The sequence below is a fragment of the Dermacentor andersoni genome, chromosome 2 (assembly GCF_023375885.2).
Source record: "Dermacentor andersoni chromosome 2, qqDerAnde1_hic_scaffold, whole genome shotgun sequence".
NCBI classification, from domain to species: domain Eukaryota; kingdom Metazoa; phylum Arthropoda; class Arachnida; order Ixodida; family Ixodidae; genus Dermacentor; species Dermacentor andersoni.
The window spans coordinates 338,797-361,402 of NC_092815.1; the positions used below are offsets into that span (position 1 = coordinate 338,797).

The window sequence follows — 22,606 nt, forward strand, 5'->3', positions numbered from 1 at the left end:
GGGAGCTATGCAAAGGGGTAAGGCAGCTGGGGATGATCAGGTAACAGCAGATTTGTTGAAGGATGGTGGGCAGATTGTTCTAGATAAACTGGTCACCTTGTATACGCAATGCCTCATGACTTCGAGCGTACCGGAATCTTGGAAGAACGCTAACATAATCCTAATCCATAAGAGAGGGGATGCCAAAGACTTGAAAAATTATAGACTGATCAGCTTACTGTCCATTGCCTACAAAGTATTTACTAAGGTAATAGCAAATAGAATCAGGAACACCTTAGACTTCTGTCAACCAAAGGACCAGGCAGGATTCCGTAAAGGCTACTCAACAATACACCATATTGACACTATCAATCAGGTGATAGAGAAATGTGCGGAATATAACCAACCCTTATATATAGCTTTCATTGATTACGAGAAAGCGTTTGATTCAGTCAAAACCTCAGCAGTCATGGAGGCATTACGGAATCAGGGTGTAGACGAAACTAAATTATGAGGTTTTACGTGCCAAAACCACTTTCTGATTATGAGGCACGCCGTAGTGGAGGACTCCGGAAATTTAGACCACCTGGGGCTCTTTAACGTGCACTTAAATCTAAGTACAAGGGTGTTTTCGCATTTCGCCCCCATTGAAATGCGGCCGCCGTGGCCGAGATTCGATCCCGCGACCTCGTCCTCAGCAGTCCAACACCATAGCCACTGAGCAACCATGGCGGGTGGATGTAGACCAGCCGTATGTAAAAATACTGAAAGATATCTATAGCGGCTCCACAGCAACCATAGTCCTCCATAAAGAAAGCAACAAAATCCCAATAAAGCAAGGCGTCAGGCAGGGAGATACAATCTTTCCAATGCTATTCACAGCGTGTTTACAGGAGGTATTCAGAGACCTGGATTGAGAAGAATTGGGGATAAGAGTTGTTAATGGAGAATACTTTAGTAACTTGTGATTTACTGATGATATTGCCTTGCTTAGTAACTCAGGGAACCAATTGCAATGCACACTCACTGACCTGGAGAGGCAAAGCAGAAGGGTGGCTCTAAAAATTAATCTGCAGAAAACTAAAATAATGTTTAACAGTCTAGGAAGAGAACAGCAGTTTACAATAGGTAGCGAGGCACTGGAAGTGGTAAGGGAATACATCTACTTAGGGCAGGTAGTGACGGCGGATCCGGATGATGAGACGGAAATAATCAGAAAAATAAGAATGGGCTGGGGTGCGTTTGGCAGGCATCCTCAGATCATGAACAGCAGGTTGCCATTATCCCTCAAGAGAAAAGTGTATAATAGCTGTGTCTTACCAGTACTCACCTACGGGGCAGAAACCTGGAGGCTTACGAAAAGGGTTCTACTCAAATTGAGGACGACGCAACGAGCTATGGAAAGAAGAATGATGGGTGTAACATTAAGGAATAAGAGAAGAGCAGATTGGGTGAGGGAACAAACACGAGTTAATGACATCTTAGTTGAAATCAAGAAAAAGAAATGGGCACGGGCAAGACATTTAATGAGGAGGGAAGATAACCGATAGTCATTAAGGGTTACGGACTGGATTCCAAGGGAAGGGAAGCGTAGCAGGGGGCGGCAGAAAGTTAGGTGGGCGGATGAAATTAAGAAGTTTGCAGGAACATGGCCACAATTAGTACATGACCGGGGTAGTTGGAGAAGTATGGGAGAGGCCTTTGCCCTGCAGTGGGCGTAACCAGGCTGATGATGATGATGATGATGATGTTGATGGCAGTGAAATCAGCCTTATTATAATTAAATATGCGCTTAGGTGTCGTAGTGCGTTTGTATAAGGGTAGTTCTATTGTGAGGTTAACGAGTAGACGATCACTAAAACCAGGCATCAAAGAAACTGATGCAACTGTTTCAGGGATGGATGTGAAAATGAGGTCAAGAACATTATTGCCACGGGTGGGTTTCTGAATCATTTGCACTAGAGAAAAAGTCTAGTGCAAGTGCTACGAAATCATTGGAGTGTTGGCAGGGTGACGTTAGGTTAGCCCAGTCAATTTCTGGGTAATTAAAATCACCAAATAAGAATATGTTAGCTTTAGGAAATCTCATAGTAATTTTGCAAAGATTTTCATACAGATAAGACGTAAACGTTTCTGTACTGTCTGGTGGTCGATAACATATTCCAAATACGTTCTTTGAATGCGAAGATGGAATGCAGACCAAGGTTATTTCAAGCGGGCTTTAAATTTCAAGTGGAAAGGCAGTTGATGAGAGCAGCATTCTGGGCAAGTAGGTAATCCATTACTTAAATGATATTGCGCGACAAAAAAAAAAAAAAAAAAAAAAAAAAAAAAAAAAAAAAAAAAGACGACGACACGGACGTGACAGAAGAAGACACACCAACGTAGAAAGGCAGTAATGTCTTTTTTTACGGCTATCAATACCCCGCCGCCCGTTCTTCCGTCCCTGTCTTTACGATAGACTTCGTCATCAGTGATATCGGAGTGGAGCCATGTTTCTGTGACTAGTAGAATATCACAATTGCTGTTTTCTAGATGCGAGCAAACTTCGGTGTGTTTTGGGAGTAAACTGCGCATATTCGTGAAAGATATCAAAATCTGCGCTACATTATTATGGACACTTGGATTACGAGGTGGATCACAATCAGATGAGACTGCCGGCCTTTGAAACTGCTATCTAGATGATTGAATAACACTGTCAGTGTCAGCGCAGTAAGTGAACATGGTATTCTCTATGCGCAGTTTATCGACGGCTAGTTTAAACGGCACATTCTTGGACTTCGCAAATTCTATTAACTTTCTTCTGGCTACTCGTGTTTGCAATGAAAAGTCATTGCGCACAGCAAAATTTGTATTTTTGAACTTTTAACCTTTTTCTATTACTCTTTGCTTATCCTTGAAGAAGGTAAATTTAGTAATAATCGGTCTACATTTACCCACTTGATATTTGCCAAGACGATGCGCACGGTCAACTTGCGAAGATTCGATTGTAACGCCAAGCTTTTTTGAACAAATATCAATGACTCTGCCTTCTGATGCTGACCATGTTTCACTGGAATCGTTGCGGATGCCAAAAAAGAGGAGATTACATTGCCTTAGCCGATTTTCCGCATCATCGCATCTTGATTCAATAGTCTTAATTTGCTCAGATATTGAATTAATAGCTTCAGGCGAGCGGAGTGGCAATGCACTTTGGTTTTTTTTCAGCGATGATGTGTCAACCACAAGAACACGTACTCTTGAAGATAGCTGTTGCAGTTTCTCGTTGACAGATGCTTGCCAGTGCTTAAGTGCGTGTAAATCACTACACATATCTGCCTGCCCGCTTTTAATCCTTGTTACGGTTTCCAAAACAGTAGTTAACAATTCTTCGGTAGAAGGTCCTGGATTTGTCTCGACATCGCCAGATAGAAGCAGAGCCATTATTTTAACACACGCTGCTACACAGCTGCTACAACGCTTACACAAGTTAGAGAGCTCAGTGGGGCACAACACCACGAATAGGCAACGGTTGCTACTCCGAACGGAAAAACAATCAAGGTATCTAACCTGAAACATTATTAAGGGTGAGTGCGCCATTCCTGCAGTGGTGTTGTGCCCCCTTTTAATTTTAATGGCATCTTCTAGGGCCTACTTAACTATATAAGGGTACAGATTGACTACATTGCGTTCTAAAGGAACCAAACATTAAACATGGCAAGTTTCGGGAACCTTTACTCAGCCAACGCAGCCCAAATGCGAAAACATACTTTGGAATCCCTGACGTCACACTGACGTAGCAGCATCGAGGTTTCGGCATGAAATTCAAATACTGATACTTCGACCTTCATTTTCTCATCTAATAATCAAATTATTGTTTTGAAATGACTGCCTGCAGTGTTCTCAAACAATGCTTTGTTAGCCTTAACTGATTTGTTGTTTCCCTTTAGTGTCCCTTTAGAGGGAAGCTGAAACACTTTTCGAAAAAAATGAGTTCTCTGCGGCATTCTACAGTTTTGAGTCCCCTGAACACGAATATCTGGTTCAAAAAGGGCGGAAACAAACGCAAGCGGCTGTTTTTCCAAGAAAACGCGCACCAGCGCCTCAGGGCATCGCGCGAACGCCGCTGTTGCCCGTGATTGGTCGGGGCCGCTGTGACGTCGTTGGCGGTAGTCGCCGGTCGGTGCCGCCGCATGTCTCCGTTTCAGAGCGTAGCACCATTCCTTTCTCTCTGGTAGCACGCGGTTCTGCTGTTCTGGCTTCATAGCTGAGTTGCAAAATGGAACGTTCTCGCTGTCTCCGACAGCTTGTATTGTCCCCGTACATGTTTGAACCCACAGCCGATACGGAAAACGATGGCGGCAACAGAGTCAACGACGATATTGAGTGTGCCAACACCGAGAGCGATGTGTGCACCTTCTCGCGCGCTGGAAATCTTAGCTGGTACGCATGTTTTTTTTTTTTTTTTTTTTTTCATGTAGCTGCACGTTGCAATGACGGGAGAAAAAATGCGCTAAAGTGTCACTGGGAACATGCTGCTGGAAGAATGCCGAAGCACTAACTTCTCATTAGATTTACACGGTGCAATTCCGCGATGTCAAGCACCTTGCCGCTGCTTGTCTAAAGTCCCGTGGTTTTTTCAGCGTTGATACACGATCGCAAACATAAGTGCCGCGTTTCAAAGCGCGCACATGCAGTGCTGTGAGGTACAGTCATGGAAGTTGCTTATCATACACATCCAGAGATGACCAGAGGTATTATATGTGCAATATTCATACTATGGTTCGACGACTTTGCGAGTGTGGCTCGATCAAGAATCGGTATGCGTGCTCCATGCTAGTGTTGACATAAAGATATCAGGCAGTTTTAGCACCGCCGTGTGGTGAACACGATAACTGAACCGTACGTCGAATGTCACTAGGCAAGCCTACACTCCATTTGATACCTCAGGTGCATCGCTGTGGAAGCTACGCTCGAAGTCCGGTCACCAAAATTTATTACTGCGCGCGTTTCCGTCTATGCTTCGCAGCGTGCCAGCGGCGTTTGCTCGCGCGAGCATGCACGTGAAGCTGCCGCGACGGGCTGCAATTAAAAAATACCGAAAATAATTTTTTTTTAAAAGAACGTGTTAGCAGCCGTATAAGTACACGGATGGTTTCTATGGGTAAATTCTTTTTTTTTTTTCATTCCGAACTGAGCTTATATATGGAAAGCTTTCTGAAAAATTGGGTCAAGAAACACCGAACTTTTTCTAAGTGCGAACGCAGCCACTGCAAGAAGTATCTCAAGCCTCCACAGCGTTGCACCTGATCTATGAAACGGAGTATAGCAACGCTAGCAACAACGCGTTTTCGCATTTGTCGTAAGGCTATCCGGCTACGCTAAAACTGTGTTACCAGACGTTAATGGCTGCAAATGTTCGTATTTCTCCAGTGCATCAATGTGAGCCTAATCACGCTTTCATTAAACTAGGTGCACCTGCATGTGCTGCGTATTGATGGAAGATGAAGAGAACTGCTTGTGCTGCCAGGAGGTGCAAGAGATTAGGAAAAAACAGAAGCGCACGCAGTGCGTAACAAGTTCAAGACAATTCAGGACTGTGTGCCTCAGCAGGGCAGTACTGGAAGTGGCACTTGCCCAGAAAGGAGTCGAACCGGCTGGACAAGGCAAGAAGTTTACACACAGGTGTGAAAATGATATGGCCAATGGAAAAAGAGTGATGCAAAAGCAATTTTTTTTTTTACAGGCAGTTGAGGTATGCAGCATACCGCCAGTTTGTCTGGCTAGTATGGAAAAAGTTGGGAAAGAAGAACCGTCGAATTCTGCCAAGCTGTGTACTTGAAGTTGTTCGGGCTTCAGTTTGTGAATTTGTGAAACACCACATCGTCTCGCCCGCCTGTGTTCGCGCAGCCGAATGCTGCACAGAACGAGGGCATGTTGGGCGCCCTTGGCTGTAGGCACTCACGCAGCACCGAAGGAAAGAACAGTTTACGAAAATCGCAAAACAAACGTGAGCGGCGGCGGCGGCGGCAGATCTCTCGTAGCGTCGTTCAGTAAAGCGCAGGACGGAAACAGGCATGCCAGCACATGTCAGCACGCCGGTCCGCAGCTTGGTTGGCTCGGTCTCCGCCCATGACGTCACTCTCGCCGGTTCTCTCCTCTGCCAACGTCCTCACCCGGCGCTCCGGGAAGCGATGGGGGCATGTCCGCGCGGGTGATTTAGAAAGTGATTTCCGCCCGTTATATTAACAAAACGAAAAAAAAAATTTCAGAACCGTAAATTATTAGGTCTGTTCTTCCCAATCCCAGCAATTCATAGAAATTGAAAACCGTTTCAGCTTCCCTTTAAGCAATGCTGAAATGATGTCGGAAAGGAAAAAGCGACCGCAGTCACTCAGTGATTCTCGAGGTGCTCCATGGCATAAAATCAAGTTTTGAAGGATAAAACTGGTGAAGTCTGTCACTGAGGCAGAAGCTAGGGCTGAAATTTCATCTTACCGCGTAATGTAGTTGATAACAACATTAACCCAGAGGTTGCCGCTTGGAGTGCTGGGAAGCGGACCGTACAGGTCAATGCCGACGCGGTCGAACGCTCGAGCGAGACGTGGTAAAGGTTGCAAGGGGCCGGCGGCATGTTGAGGTGACGTCTTGCATCGTTGGCATATGTGGCATGACCGAACATACTGGCGAACGAAACAGTACATACTGCGCCAGTAGTACTGAAGCTGAAGGCGAGAGTATATGTCCTTAATACACCAGCGTGGCCACATTGTGGGTCATTGTGGAACGTGGTGCAGATATCGGAGCAGAGTTGTCGAGGAATAACAAGCAACCACTTGTGGCCACTGAAGTTGTAGTTGCGGCGGTACAGCAGGTTATCCCGAATGATGAAGTGCACGGCTTGGTGATGGAGCATCGGAGAGATCGGCGCTGGCGACTGGCTAGACAGGAAGTCAATAAGCAAACAGATCGATGGGTCTTTGCACTGCTCTGATGGCATGTCAGAAATGTTGAGGGTGAAGGCACTGCAGGTGGAAATAGACGAGTGGACAGGACCAGAATTGAGGGGTGACCAGGATAGAGCACCTGCCTCTGAATGCTTATGGCCTGAGCGATAAACAATGCGGATGTCACACTCTTATAGGCGCAATGCCCAACGGGCGAGCTGACCAGTTGAATCTTTTAGTGAAGATAACCAGCATAGGGCATGATGGTCGGTCACGATGTCAAATGGATGCCCATACACATAAGGATGAAATTCTCTGATAGCCCAAATGATGGCCAGACATTCCTTCTTAGTATTAGTAAGGGTGTGGCTGGCATACATGATGACATACTCTTTGAAGCCATCCTTGCATTGTGCAAGAACAGCACCGAGCCCGACACCACTAGCGTCCATATGGATCTCAGTTGGAGCAGAGGGATTGAAGTGTCGCAGTACTAGAGGCGAGGTGAGAACGCGTCGCAGTTCTTGGAATGCATATTGGCCCGCCGGGGACCAGGCGGTATATAGATGATAGGTCAGAACTGCCGGTGAGAAGCTGTGTGAAGGGGGTGATAATAGAGGCAAAGTTACGGACAAAGCATCGGAAATATGAGCATAGGCAGATGAAGCTGCAAAGCTCTCTTATGGTGGTTGTATTGTATTGTATTGTATTGGGTTTTATGGCGCATAAGCAACTCAGGCTATCATGCGCCAAACACATGGTATAATTTATTTCAAAAATTGGGTATCCTCAGCGAAAGTCCTTGTCCAGACAAGGACTCTGAGTAGCCCAACAAATGAAATGAAGACCTCAGCCTTCTTCTCAGGACTGAGAAAATGGGTGAGGTGCATCATAAGATGCGTGAAAGAACTGGGTAAGAATTTTTAGAATTAGTAGTTCTGTGATATATTATGTTTCGTTTAGGATCGCTGCGTCTTTCAAAAAACTAAAAACAGATGAAGTTCCTACAAGTGGGTTATCTCCTAAAAGTAGACTGGGATGGAAGGGAATGCGTTCATTGTAAATTACAGTAAAATATTTTTTCCTTAGCCGTTCGAGTTGTGTGCACGAGAATAAAATGTGATTTACAGTGAGTTAATCTCCACATTTCTCACATAAGGGTTTGTCTTGTTTTGTCAGTAGAAAGTTATGTGTTAGGTGTGTGTGCCCGATGCACAGGCAGCATAAAATTGCTTCTATAAAACGTTCCTGATGCCTGCATGATCTCCATTCTCCCAGAATAGGTTTTACTAAATGTAGTTTGTTATTATCTTCGCTATTCCATGTACACTGCCATTTTTCTTTAAGCTTATTTTTTACTAACTTCATGCAATCTGCATAGGGTATATTTACAGTACTGGCATCTTTATGGCAGACTTGAGCAGCGCACGCGTCAGCTCTCTTGTTGCCTCTAATTCCGTGGTGGCTTGGTATCCAACAGAGCTTAATTTCGTGTCTTTATGTTTGAGCAGTTATTATGTTATGGATTATATTTCCTATTAAAGGTTCCCTTACGTTTCTGGCTTTCAGTGCTGTGATTGCACTCAGCGAGTCCGTGTAGATAATGCTGTTTTGAATGTTCATCTCGACTATTTTTGATAGAGCCACTGAAATGGCATAACATTCGGCTGAGAAAATTGACGTGCACTGAGGCAACCTGACTACCTTTTCCCATTTATCTTGCACTACAGCACTTCCGACGTAAAGTGATGTTTTAGAACCGTCAGTATAAAATGCTGTGTGTTCTTTGTACTTTTCGTCTAGCGCAGAAAATTCTTGTATTATATGTTCACGTGGAGTTTCCTTTTTATGAAATTGTGTCAGTGTGTAGTCACCTACACTGGGAAAGGTGTGCCAAGGTGGCAGTGGTTTGGGTCTCTGGGCAACATCAGGCAGTGTGTCTAGGATACCTAATTCCTGGCAAATTTCTTCAAATCGAAGAATAAGGGGTCTTGTCGCATTCGGTTTGTTGTTAAAAAGCTGCTTAGACGGGCACTTCATAACTATGGAGTAGCAGAGATGTTTTGGTAGTGAACGGGTTTTTAGGACATATGCAAATGTGAGCATGGCTCTTCTATCTGCGAGGGCTGGTTCGTTACATTCGACATATAAACTGTTTATGGGTGATGTCCTGTATGCCCCACTTGCAAGGCGCAGACCTGAGTTATGTACTGGATCTAATTGCTTCAGGTAGGACGGTCGAGCTGAGTTGTATACTATGCACCCATAATCGAGGCAAGAGCGGACTATACTGCGGTAGATGTATAAAAGACAGGTCCTATCAGCCCCAAGCGTTTATGTGAAAGCACCTTTAATACGTTTAATGATTGGGAGGTTTTCTTCTTCAGGTTCTTTATGTGTGGCAGGAAGGTCAGTTTTCTGTCAAAAGTTATGCCCAGAAATTTGTGTTCACCTTTTACCGGCAATTCCGCTTCGTTCAGGTGTAGTCTAGGATCTGTCTGTAGGCCACGTTTGAGTGAGAAAAGGATGGCCACTGTTTTCTGTGGGGAGAACCGGAAACCCTTTCGGTCAGCCCACGTTGAAAGTTTATTTATAGTTAACTGCACTTGTCCTTCGCATGTTGGCATGTTTGAGGACGTGCAAGCTATCTGAAGATCGTCGACATAAATTGAATACATAATTGACCTTGGAATTATTTTACTGATTGAATTCATTTTGACAAGAAAGAGGGTCGTGCTTAAAACACTCCCTTGGGGCACTCCATTTTCTTGAATGAAAATTCTCGACAGGGTTGAACCGAGGCGTACATGGAATGAACGGTTTGACAGGAAGTCTTTTAGGCAGTTCAGCATCCTGCCACGAATGCCAAGTTCAGCCAAATCGTGAAAACTTCCGTACCTCCAGGTTGTGTCATAAGCTTTCTCTAAATTGAAAAAAAAACAAAAAAAACAGCAAGACATTGTTGTTTGTGTATAAAGGCTTCACAGACAGTATTTTCAAGACGAACCAGGTGGTCTGTTGTGGAGCATGCCTTTTTGAAACCGCACTGATGGACATCAAGAAGCTCACAGGCTTCTAGCACGAAGGTTAATCTCGTATTCACGATACTTTCAAAGGATTTTGCAAGGCAGCTGGTGAGCGCTATGGGCCTGTAACTACTGGGAGAGGTTGGTGGTTTTTTGGGCTTTAAAAATGGAACGATGATGGCCTTCTTCCAGGCTTCGGGTAGTTTACCCGATACCCAAACCTTATTAAGAAAACTTAAGAGTGCCTCTACGGCAGGTTCAGAGAGGTGGGACAGCATTTGATAGTGTATTCTGTCAGGGCCGGGTGCAGTCTGTTTACCAGCGGACAAGACTGTGTTGATTTCTTGAACTGTGAATAATTTATTATATGGTTCATTTGTATATCCACTTGTAGGGAGTCTGTTTCTCGGCTGTGTTTTTGTACATAAGAAATGATTCTGTGTAGTTTGATGAGCTGGTAACTGCAGAAAAATATTCACCTAAAATGTCTGCCTGTTCTTTTATGTTTGTCTGTATACCAGGGGCTGTTAGAAGGGGAAGTGTGAAAGGGGAGTATTTACCATCTAGCTTTCGTACTTTCTGCCACATTTATTTTGATGTGATTGAGCTATTTATGGAAGTCACGTAATTTTGCCACGAAGTCTTTTTGGTTCTACGGCGGATATATCGGGCTTGTGCTCTTGCCTTTCTAAAGTTTATGAGATTTTTCTGCATGGGGTACCTTCGAAAGTTTCCCCATGCTTTGTTCTGTTTCTTTTTTGCTAATCTACATTCTTTTGTATACCAGGTTTTGTGGTTTTGTTTCACCACTCCAGAAGATTGAGGTATGGCCAGGAGCGCGGCAGAAATAATGCAGTTTGTGACAATTTCATTAAGTTCATCTATACCTAAATTATGTGGATCTATTTTTTCTAAGCTGGCATTTTCTTGAAACAGCGCCCAGTCGGCCAAATGGAGCTTCCAACGTCGTGGTTTTGTAGGAATGATTTGCGGAGATGATGTTAGGTTGATAACAGGTAAATGATCGCTACCATACGGGTTGTCCAAGACATCCCATTTAAAAGCATTAAAAACAGAAGGTGATGTAAGAGACAAATCTATGCAGCTCCATTTTCCGGAGCTTGGAGAGCAGAATGTGTGTTTGCCCCTGTTGAGCAGGCATATATTATTGCAGAGAATAAAATCTTCTAAAATACAGCCTCTAATGTCCGTTTGTTCGCTTCCCCACAAATTGGAGTGAGCATCAAAATCGCCGACTAACAGATATGGCTCTGGTAATTGTTTTAAAAGGTCTTCTAAGTCATGGAGTGTTACTGTCAGGTGTGGTTGGATATATACGGAGCATACTGTAATTGTTTTAAAGTGTACTACAGATACTGCAACGGCTTCAAATGTAGTCTGAAGCTTGACTTCACGAGTAGCCACAGTACTTTGACCAACTATGGCAGTACCTCCAGAGAGCCTATTTGCTTGCTCTCAGTTGTGACGAAAGACTTTATATTTACTTAAAATATTTTTATGTTTTGATCCCAACTTTGTCTTCTGGTGACACAGAACAACCGGGGAATATACAGCAAGAATATCTTTTATGTCACCGTAGTTTTTTAATATGCCTCGACAGTTCCAGTGAATTAGGAACGCCATATCTAATAACTTTGACGAATGTATTTCAAAACCTATGCTCCCGGTTTTGTGGGGCCCGTTACTGGAGTTTTTCCTCCCTTTTTGTAATCAAGGGAGTTGCGCCGCCGCTGCTGCGGAGGCGGGCTACTGGTTATATCCATCGCCTCCAGCGAGGTGATGGGTTTTCGTGGGGAACCCGCAGGGGTATGGATTTGTGGCTTCTCCCAATGGGGCGGAAGCCATGCGGCCTACCGGCTCAGGGGCCAGCGAGCCTTTTTTGTGTGATAGTATGGCAGCCTTGGCTGCACCTGTCAGAGTTGTGGATGGCCCTGCCTAGGCAGTGGCCTGAAGTTGGAGTGGTGTGTCGCCACTCCCACTAACTTTGGTTGTGCCAGAGGCCGCCGTCAGGTGCACCTCCGGGATGTCAATGGTGCCGACACCAGAGTGCCGTTCGGGTGGGGGACGGTGCAGGCACACATCAACAATGGTGTACTGTGTGCCCACTGTCACCAGACGCCGCTCGGCCCCCCGGCGCATGGCGTCAACATATGACCTGGATGTCTCTTGGCTGAACTTTTTCCTTGCCTCAGGGTAAGATATGTTTTCTTGTACTTTTAGATTGATTATTTGTTTTTCTTTTTTTGAATACTTCACAGGTTCGCGAGTACGCTGCATGTGGACCATTGCAATTTGCACACTTTGTTTCACTTGCTTGGCAGTTGTCAGTATTGTGTTCGGTTTCGGCGCATTTGCCACAGGTCTCCTTGCCTCTACATGTTTTGCTGCCATGGCCATACCTTTGGCATTTGAAACATCTCCTAGGGTTAGGGATGTATGGGCGCACTGGGCACCTGATGAATGCAACCCGGACAGACTCGGGCAAGCGAGTGCTGCCGAATGTTAGCACGATGTGAGGTGTTGTTTTTTCTTCGCCGTTGTGCCTTATATTTATGCGGCGAAGGGACGTTACTCCTTGGTCTCGCAAATTCTCGAGGAGCTCATTTTCGTTCTCTGTCATTAGCAGCCGCTCAGAAATTACTCCCTGAACGCTGTTCAGGCTTCTGCGAGGTGTTACAGTAATGTTAAGTTCAGCAAGCTTCTTTTGTGCGAGTAACGCATCACTCTGCTTTTTGGATTTGACTTCCACAAGCAGATCTCCTGAGGACAGTTTTTTTGCTTCATATTCTTTGCCTATGTTAGCTACTAGCCACTTTTGTAGTAGAAACACTGATAGAGTGGCCACTGGAGCGTTTTGCTCAACAGCGTGAACTACCAGGAACTGTGGAAAATTTTCAGCACATTTCTGAGTTGTAACTTTGATTCCTTCGGTGCGGTACCGTTTCCGCTTCCGATCGGTTTTCTTTAGAGGGGGAAATTGAGAATCCATGCGGCATGTATGGATTAAGGGTTCCTGTTGTGTCACCTGTGTTTCACCCTTATAGACACAAAAAGGTCCCGGAGCCCCCCACCTGGTCAAGCCCCGTCGGCCGGGGCTTGACCATGGCCTCGACCGCAACCGTTCATGGTTTCTACCCTTCACCTTACAACCTGTTGCCACGGTGCGGATTACAGCTTCGGTATGGAGGCTAAGGGTTCGTGGTGGCGCCAAGCACCATCACCTTGAGTCTCAAGGTGCCCTTGCGGGTATGGTGGTTGGTTTAGGGAACTCGGATACGGCGCAAAGTTTTGTGGGGTCCGGGAGGATACCGTTGTTTGAACCTACATGGCCGAGAATAGTAAGCGTGTGAGCACCGAAGTAGCATTTCTTCAAATTTAGTTGCAGTCCTGCAGTGGAGAGGCACGCAAGGACTTGTTTGAGGTGGCTGAGGTGCAATGCAAAGTCGGTGGAAAAAACCACAATGTCATCTAAATAACATAGGCATGTTTTCCACTTGAGTCCTCGAAGAATGGTGTCCATCATGTGCTCGAAAGTGGCAGGCGCGTTGCAGAGGCCGAACGGCATGACGGTAAATTCATATACCCATCAGGTGTTACAAAGGCCGTCTTTTGGCGATCGGCCTCTGTCATTGGCACTTTCCAGTACCCGGAGCGCAGATCCAGTGAGGAAAAGAATTCCGCTCCCTGTAGACTGTCCAAGGCATTGTTGATGCGCGGCAGAGGATAGACATCTTTGTGCGTTATTCAGTTAAGGCAGCGATAGTCGACGCAGAACCATATGGAGCCATCTTTTTTTTAAAGTGGACAACCGGAGATGCCCAGGGACTGTTAGAAGGCTGGATGATGCCACGCTCCAGCACGTTGTCAACCTGCTGGTCGACGATCTGGCGTTCAGTGGCCGACGCACAATACGGATGCTGGAGCAATGATGTTTGTTGGCTGGTGTCGATACGGTGAACGAGTGCGGACGCTCGGCCCAATGATGGTTGGGCAAAGTCAAATGAGGCACGAAAACACTAAGGGAGCTTAACAATTTCTGATTGGCAATTTCTGAATGCCGTATCACCAAACATGGTAACCGAGAGAACGCAATCGAAAGCTTCAGAGGTACCGAGGCACTAGCCATGGAGTAGGGATGATGTGCAGGTGGATGAATTGCAATATATATATATATATATACATGCATTGTCGTAAGATCGTAAGAAGAATAAAGCAGTTGTTAGTCAGCACCAGTGCTTGTCTCGTCTCTTCTTTATGTGTTGTCCTGGTGTTTGCGCTGAGTATTTTTTCACCTTAAAATACTGTGCGTAGATCATTAATGAATCAAAGGAAGAGTACAAACCCAAGGATAGATCCCTGTGGCAACACTCAATTAATTATTTTTGCTGAAGATCAATAATTGTTAATTTCAACAATTTGTGACCAATTATTAATGTAATTGCTAATTAAATGTAATGGTAGGCCAGTTTCGATGGTTAATGTAATCAAATGCCTTAACAAAGTCAACGAATACGGGTCCAACCAGCATACTGCTGTCTATTGCTTATTTAATGTGCCAAGTTTATTGTAAATTTGGGACGTTGCACGGGCATATGTTCAAGAAATCAAGCGAGATCCGGTACGGCATCCGAAATTTCAGTAGGCATTATGGATTGTTTGTAGTATTGGGCCTATGAATAAATATATTATTTCATATCACTTATTTATTTTCTGAAAGTGCCCAAGAACAGCTTTACGCCCTAATATTGGTGCACTTGTGTTACATAAAGAACATAAAACCTAAAAACAAAACAGACTATCTCAAACAACAGTGGTACAAGGTGCAACAAAAAATTGAATTACCGTATTTACTCGATTCTAATGCACACCCGTTTTCCGTGCCCGCCCCCGCCTTCCCGAAAGATGCCCTCGATTGTAACGCGCGCTCGTTTGCCGTTGCAATAAATAGAAAAAGTCGCAGTTTCGCCTGAAAGGCGAAGCATTGATTGCGATAGCAAATTAGTAGAAAGCTATATGAAAAGTAAGGATAGTAGTTTTATCGGCTGTATAAACTTCTAAACATTGGCTTACTAACTAAATTAACAAACATGGCGTCACGCGGGCACAAGCAAACATGAACACGTCTCACTCAATGACTGTGGAAACTCTATCAAGACGCTGGAGTGAGGAAGTGCGGTAACAGGAGTGAGCAAATTTACCTTTGTGCGGCCTGCTGCTTTAATGAGAACTAAACGACGAGAACACAGCGTGGTGTGCCTAGATCACTTTCAGATGCCGAACACTTTGAAGATAGGGGCCGCGTGGCCGTGCCATACGCAGCAGCTAATGGAGTAGAACGCCTCTTTTGTTTGCGCCAGTCTCACACACAAGTTTCAGGAGCTCCAAATGCCCATGATGTGGCCCGATTTCTGTCCATCTTAGCACACTTGATCCCTTTCCTTTTAATTACGGCATTGTGTGTCTTTGCAGACGGCACTTTCATGCTGATAGAGCAAACGCAGAAAACGGGAAGACAGGTGGTGTACTACTACAGCACCATGGAGATAGCTACGGCAGCTAGGCTCGAAGGCTGTACGAGGCAGCCATTTTGAAATGCCAATGGCGATATTGGATATGGCGATACGTGCACGTTAGATTTGAGTAAATATGGTAATCAAATGCACAAGTCCAATAATGAGCAAATAGTAGAGCTGAATACGTCTATATTATGACGCACGGTGTTTTGTTGTGTTACAATATGGGTTACAGCGTTAGAGGTGCAACAGGAATTCATGTAGAAAATGCTAGGATTACGCAAGTTAGGGCGAGGCACGCAGAACGTTACAGCTGACAGTAACCGCAGACAGGAGAAGTGGTTCATATTCATCCATTCAACAACTGCCAGTGGGCCCTCAGGGTATTGTAACAAAAAAAAAAGTTGCACTTTTGCCCGAAAGGCCAAAAAGCATTGATAGCAACAGCAAAGTATTAGACAACTACACGAAGGCTTGTAGTTTTATCGGCTGTATGAATTGCAGTAAAGACTCTTACTAATTAAATTAACAAGCAAGGTATCACGCATGCACAGGCAAACATGAACATATCTCACTTGATCGCAATCACTCGCGACCACAACGCTGCCGTGATGAAGAGCACAGGCATATGGAATCAAATGCTTCATCTACCTCTCGCTTCAATGCATCTCCAAAACTTGAAAAGGTGCATGGGAACATAGTGCACAAGAAGCCACCAGTCATCTCGGATTGCCCAAACTTTGCACCCACCACAAATTACCTCCAAGATAGGAAGTGCAGTCTGCCTATGTTTGTGTGATGGAAAGTTATGTTATTGGCCATGAAACAGTCTTTGACATCAAGTATACACTCTTTCAAAGCTTGCAACAAGGTTTGTTTCATGTGGTAAAGCAATGTAAAATTCAATAAAGTTATATTAACTTTACTTTAGAAAGAGGCTACAAAAAATACAGTGGCGTCTACGAGAAATATTTTTAATTATAAATTCTAGTACTGTGGCTTTTCTTCCTCTTGTGCTCCAATTTGAAACACAGCTCATGCCATTAATTGCCAGCAGAAATGGTCAGAGATTACTTATGATGCATCAAAATTTTTCCAGAGTGTAGATGAAAAAGATTGTCTGTAAAGCTATTACAAATGAGACGAGGCTCACCGTGTGGCATGCCGGCAGCAGTGGATGTATTGCTGCAGATAGTGTAGTGCAATGCGACACTGCCGTATCCGGTCCAGCGCCTTCACCCTCCGGAAGAGGCTTGGGTTCAGGTCGCGCACATTGAAAAGAGGGTCGGCAGCCATGCGGTCAAGCAAGTCGCGAGCAAAGTTGGACACCGGGTGAGGTGAGAAGTCCCAGCGCTGCAGCACGCGCCCTGGGATCACTGCCCGGCTGTTTCTATGGCAACAATGGCAGAACAGCTTGCCCAGGTATTCACAGTAGCGCAGGCGACCCAGCTGAGCTGCACAGATTTAGTTCAGCAAATATTAAAAGGGTCCACCCCTTGGGTTTCGTGAAATAGACACAGTCCATGGATAGCATACATTGCTGTGAACATCTCAACCAAATTTTGTAGTCTTGCACGGTGCATGGAGCTTGCAAGCAGAGTGCAATGACACCTTTTTCTCAAACCCTCTCTTTTCAACAGAAGCCTGCGCCTCACTCTTTCTGGACTCTTTATTTCGTAATGTAGCAAATTCCCATATGTGGCTGCTATTGGCCAATTAGCTGACATCAATCAAGAAGGACGTTTAGATCAGTGCACTTCTTCCTACTGTTACTGTGTATATTTATTGACCCAGTTTAATAAACAGGCTGAAGTAAGTGAAAATCTGCTTTCAAATTTTTATTTTAATTTATATCAATGATCTGCCTAACCAAATCGCGAGTTCCATTTGTCTATTTGTTGACGACTGTGTTATATACCACAAGATTGAAAGCACTAACAATATTTTAACACTCCAGCATGATCTCAATAACACTACATGTACTGCATGGTGCACACTTTGGCTAATGGAACTAAACACTTCTAAATGCAAAATAATGAGAATTTCCTGTAACCAGTCAGCTTGCCCCGCTTATGTACTTAATAATACTCCCCTTGACCCAGCAGTTTTTTACAAATATCTCGGTGTGCATACTACTAGCAATCTTTCATGGAAAATACACATTGAATACATTACATCGAAAGCTAACTGCACGTTTGGCTATCTGAGACGTGACTTTTCTTTAGCTCCACCGAAACCAAAACAACAACTCTATGTCACTTATGTCAGACCTAACCTCGAATATGCATGCTTGATATGGGACCCTGGGCATGCTACTCTAATAAATATCCTTGAAAGTGTGCAAAATCGATCGATCCGATTCATTTTTAACAATTATCATCGTAATGCTAGCATTACTAACATGAAACTTGCTCTTTGCATTCCCCTTCTCTCTTCCCGAAGAAAATTATCTCGTCTCTCCCTCTTTCACAAAATCTACTATCATAACCACGAGCTCAAGTCCCGGCTCATTACACCAGCATCTTATATCTCCGCGCGTGTCGATCATCGCTTCAAAGTTCATGTACCTGTGCAACGCACAGTCACCTACTCATACTCATTCTTGCCGAGAACATGTCTCAAGTGGAACCGCCTGCCCGCATCACTAGTCGCTATCACAGATACAGATCGTTTTCACAGAGCACTAACAAACTAATTATAAACCTACTTTAAAACTGCGTCACTACCGCGTTGTCACCTATTGCTATCGTTTCTTTCATTGCTTTTATTCCGTGTTTTCGTTTTTCTATTCTTGTTACTTGATTTTAAGTGTTTCTTCTTGCTGTGTTACTTCTGTGCTTATTTACCTGTAGTTTCTGTACTTTCTTTGCGATATAATTATGTTCTTCACTACTTCTTGTATTTATTTTATATGCACTGATATACTAAAGCCCCTCCTCTCTATAATGCTTCTTGTGAGCCCTGAGGGTGATAATAAATAAATAAATAAATAAATAAGCGCTACGTACTTGTACTTCCGGAAGAAACCGACTATTGTTTGCTCATGCTCAGCCGCGGCCGCCCGCATAGGAATTAAACTTTGGCCACCCTGCTTATTGGTGTTGTAACCGTTGGGTCTCACGAATTTCAACTAGTTTTGAACACTCAACTAGCCTCAAACCATGCCAAACTAAGGTCTGGCCACTCCTGGTTGGATGCCTTAGCAGACTTCGCTTTGTATTAAGCTATTGGTAGCCCTTCAAAATGTGCAAGTTGAATGTGGCTACTACCTGTTGGTCAAGCTGGTGCAGGACAAAGCAGGTATGCACCATGCAGCATGGCCTGACTGGAGCATATGAGCGCATGTGTGCACTCAAGCCCCATTGTACACAAAGCAAACACTGCACATACACACTACAGTTGCATGCAGTTGTGGTCTGCTACATAGCATAGATACTGCGACCACCGCTGGGTGTCACGACGAGTGCGGTGGCCGAGAGCACTGTAGCTCATTGAGGACAACTGAATTTGGCAAAAGCTTTATGTCTGTTATGTCGTAGGCGCCAAAATTGGAAGTAGTGCCATCTATGTAAACATCCAAAATCAAATTTGAACTGTGTGCCACGGTGACGTCCAGTAAGCGGAGCCTTGTGGTGCCGCCCTGCTCTGCCGTAGCCTTCACAGTGCAAGTCGTTGAAGAAGGAGTAAATGAATGAATGAATATTTGATGTTTAATGGCGCCAGGGCCAGATGTGGCCAAAGAGCGCCATGCTAATGATTAATGAGTTCGCAGTGCCTGATGGGTTTATGGTCTTAATGCGCCGTGGCTGTAAAGGGGCCTAAAAGAGTTGATGCAAATTCCATAAAATGTACGAGTAATAAAATTATGGGAATGACTATTGGCGTGTACTATGAAGATTAGAATGCATAAAAAAAAGAATGATGCAATATATAAAGTCTGTGACGTGCTAAAAATGTCTAGAGCACTACTGCTTCACCAAAGCCCTTGAAAGCCAAGGGCCTAGAGGCATATGCTTTACAAAGAGAACTATCGTAGCAGCGTCCTCTCGAAAGAGGATGCGCTACGAAATTAATGGGCTTGTGACATGAAGCACAACATCTTTCAAAAATGCGAGGACTGCGCTGGTCTTAAAAAGTGGTTCGGCACCAAGGAACATAGCCGGATGCAGGGGAATACAATGGCTATATGCAAAAGGAAAATGTTTTCTCCTGTCTCTCTCGGCTTCCCGGCACTCCAGGAAGACATGGAGGACGGTCAACCGGTCGCCACATCTACCACAGGCTGGAGGCTCGTTACCGGTTAAGAGAAAGTTGTGAGTGCCAAATGTGTGTCCTATTCTCAGTCTAGTCAATAGGACATCGGTTCTTCGTATTTTCGTAGTTGGGTGCCAGGAACCTAACTTCGGCTTAATTAGGTGAAGCTTATTACTTGTTTCTGCGTCCCACAAGCGTTGCCAGTGGCTTCGGAGTTTGTTTCTTAGGAAAGGCTTCATGTCTGTGGCAGGGACAGCAGCAGAACGAATGCCTTGCGATGCTATTGATTTGGCGATCTCGTTGGCAAGCACATTTCCCTCGATTCCTCTATGGCCTGGAACCCAGCATATTATTACATGCCTATGTGATAGGTACATGTTACATAAAAGTGAGTAGAGTTCATTGAAGACAGGATTCGTATGCTTTTGAAAAGAAATGAGTGCTTTTACAACACTTAACGAGTCAGTGAATATGATGGCTTTGTCGAGTTTAAGTTTCTTTATATGTTTCACTGCACACAGAACTGCATAGACTTCTGCAGTGAAGATACTTGTTATAGGGTTCAACACGTCAGATTCAGTAAAAGAGGGGCCAACAGCAGCGTAGGATACGGCAGCATTTGATTTTGATGCGTCTGTGTAAAACTCGGAGCAGGAGTACTTCAATTGAAGCTCACGGAAATGCATGGCAATTTCAAGCTCAGGAGCGTGCTTTGTGACCTTTACAAAGGATACGTCACATTCTATCACCCGCCACTGCCAGGGCGGTAATAGCTTAACTGAAGGCATTAGGCGATGTTCGAGAAATGGGACGTCCATTTCTTCGCCAAGTTCTCTTACACGCAGTGAGAAAGGTAATCTCATAGAGGGTCTATTACGAAAGAGTGTTCCACACGTCAAGTCGTTAACAGTTGTGAAACACGGATGTTCCTTATTAGAACGCACTTTCAGAAAATAAGTAAAGCTGATGTATGTTCTCTGAAAATGGAGTGACCACTCATCTGACTCGACATACAGACTTTCAACAGGGCTTGTTCTAAATGCGCCAGTGGCCAGGCGGATTCCCAGATGGTGAACAGGGTCTAATATCTTTAGCGCGCTCGGGGCGGCAGAGTGATAAACTACAGCACCATAATCTAATCTTGATCGAAATAGGCTCCTGTAAAGATTCAGTAAACACTTCCTGTCACTACCCCATGTTGTGTGGGATAGGATTTAAAGTAAGTTCAGTGTTTTTAGACATTTTGTTTTTATGTATTTTATGTGTGGAATGAAACTAAGCTTGGAGTCAAGTATAATACCTAGAAATTTGTGCTCTTTGTTAAAAGGAATTTGTTGTCCGCCAATTTCTAGAAAAGGATCTGGGACCAGGCCTCTCTTTCTTGTGAAGAGGACACAAGAACTTTTGTGGGGGTTGATTTTAAATCCATTTTGGTCTGCCCACATGAACACCTTGTTGAGGGCCTGCTGTACCTGTCTCTCGCAGACTGTGAGGTTGCAGGATTTGAAACCTATTTGTATATTGTCTACGTAGACGGAGTAGAAAATAGCTGGTGGTAAAGATGCACGAAGCGTGTTCATTTTGACGACAAAGAGCGTGCAGCTGAGTACGCCACCCTGGGGTACCCCAGTTTCCTGTATGAATGTACGCGACAGTGCAGGACCTATTTTCACTCGAAATGTACGGTTCTAGGTAGCTCTCTATATATTTAACATATTGCCGCGGATACCTAGCGCGGAAAGATCGCGCAGGATTCCGTACCGCCAGGTTGTGTCGTAAGCTTTTTCCATATCCAGAAATACAGATAAGAAAGATTGCTTATGCACGAAGGCATCGCGAATGCTCGCTTCGATGCGCACAAGATGGTCGGTTGTAGATTGCCCTTCCCGAAAACCACATTGAAATGGATCCAGCATTTTACTGGACTCTAGGAGATGTACGAGACAGCGATTGATCATTTTTTCAAGAAGCTTACAGAGGCAGCTCGTAAGCGCTATAGGACGGTAGCTAGTAAACAATGTAGTGTCTTTACCACGCTTCAAAACAGGAATCACAATAGCCTCCTTCCATTTTAATGGGAGATAACCAGCAGCCCAGATAGTATTGAGAAGTGTGAGTAGCGTGGTTTGTGTGTCGGAGTGCAGGTGTTTAAGCATATCATACATGATTCTGTCGGAACCCAGTGCAGAGCTCAGACATGCTGATAAGGAAGCTTTAAGTTCAGCAATGGTGAAAGGACGATTATAAGGGTCGTTTGGCATGCATTTCCGATTCAGAGGCTTGAGTTCTTCTATTGCTTTATACTTAAGAAAGTTCTCCGAATAGTGAGTGGAGCTAGACACGTGCTCGAAGTGTTCACCGAGAGCATCAGCCTGGTCTTGGAGGGTATCGCCTTATGTGTTTACCAAAGGGAGGGAGTACGTTTGTTGCCCTCTTATGCTATTAACCCTGTTCCAGACTTTGGCCTCGTCTGTATACGAGTTGATACCGGATAAAAACTTCTGCCAACTCTCTCTTCTGGCCTGTCGGCGCGTTCTCCTGCCTTCGGATTTTGCTTTCTTAAAGTTAATAAGATTCTCCGCAGTGGGAGAGGCGCGTAGCAACCCCCAGGCTTTGTTTTGTTTCTTACGGGCGGTCCTACATTCGTCGTTCCACCACGGGACACGCCGTTTGCGTGCTAAGCCACTTACTTCAGATATGCATTTAGATGCGGCATCTATAATGAATGCTGTAAAGTACTCCACAGCAGCATCGATTTCTAAAGAAGACATATCAGCCCACGAGATACTTGTAAGAGTTCGGAATTGCTCCCAGTCAGCAGTCTCAATCTTCCACCTAGGAGCCTGTGGCAGATATTCGTTTTCTTTATATGTTCTTAGTAGTATGG

General features: G+C 44.6%; 1 protein-coding gene across 9 annotated transcripts in view; it reads right to left on the reverse strand.

Annotated features, from left to right (window-relative positions):
* LOC126543058 (run domain Beclin-1-interacting and cysteine-rich domain-containing protein-like) overlaps nt 1-22,606 on the reverse strand; it is a 454,654-nt gene that overhangs the window by 77,109 nt on the left and 354,939 nt on the right. For 8 of the 9 annotated variants that reach the window (XR_008615039.1, XM_055077611.1, XM_050190205.2 and 5 more), the window contains one exon: nt 16,619-16,919. Coding sequence is in view for 8 of the 9 variants with exons in the window: in XM_055077611.1 (XP_054933586.1) it covers nt 16,619-16,919 (301 nt within the window). In the remaining variant the exon portion in view is untranslated. Of the gene's footprint in view, nt 1-9,363; nt 9,446-16,618; nt 16,920-22,606 lie in introns of those variants that run through there. The other variant, XM_055077613.2, reaches the window with a different exon arrangement.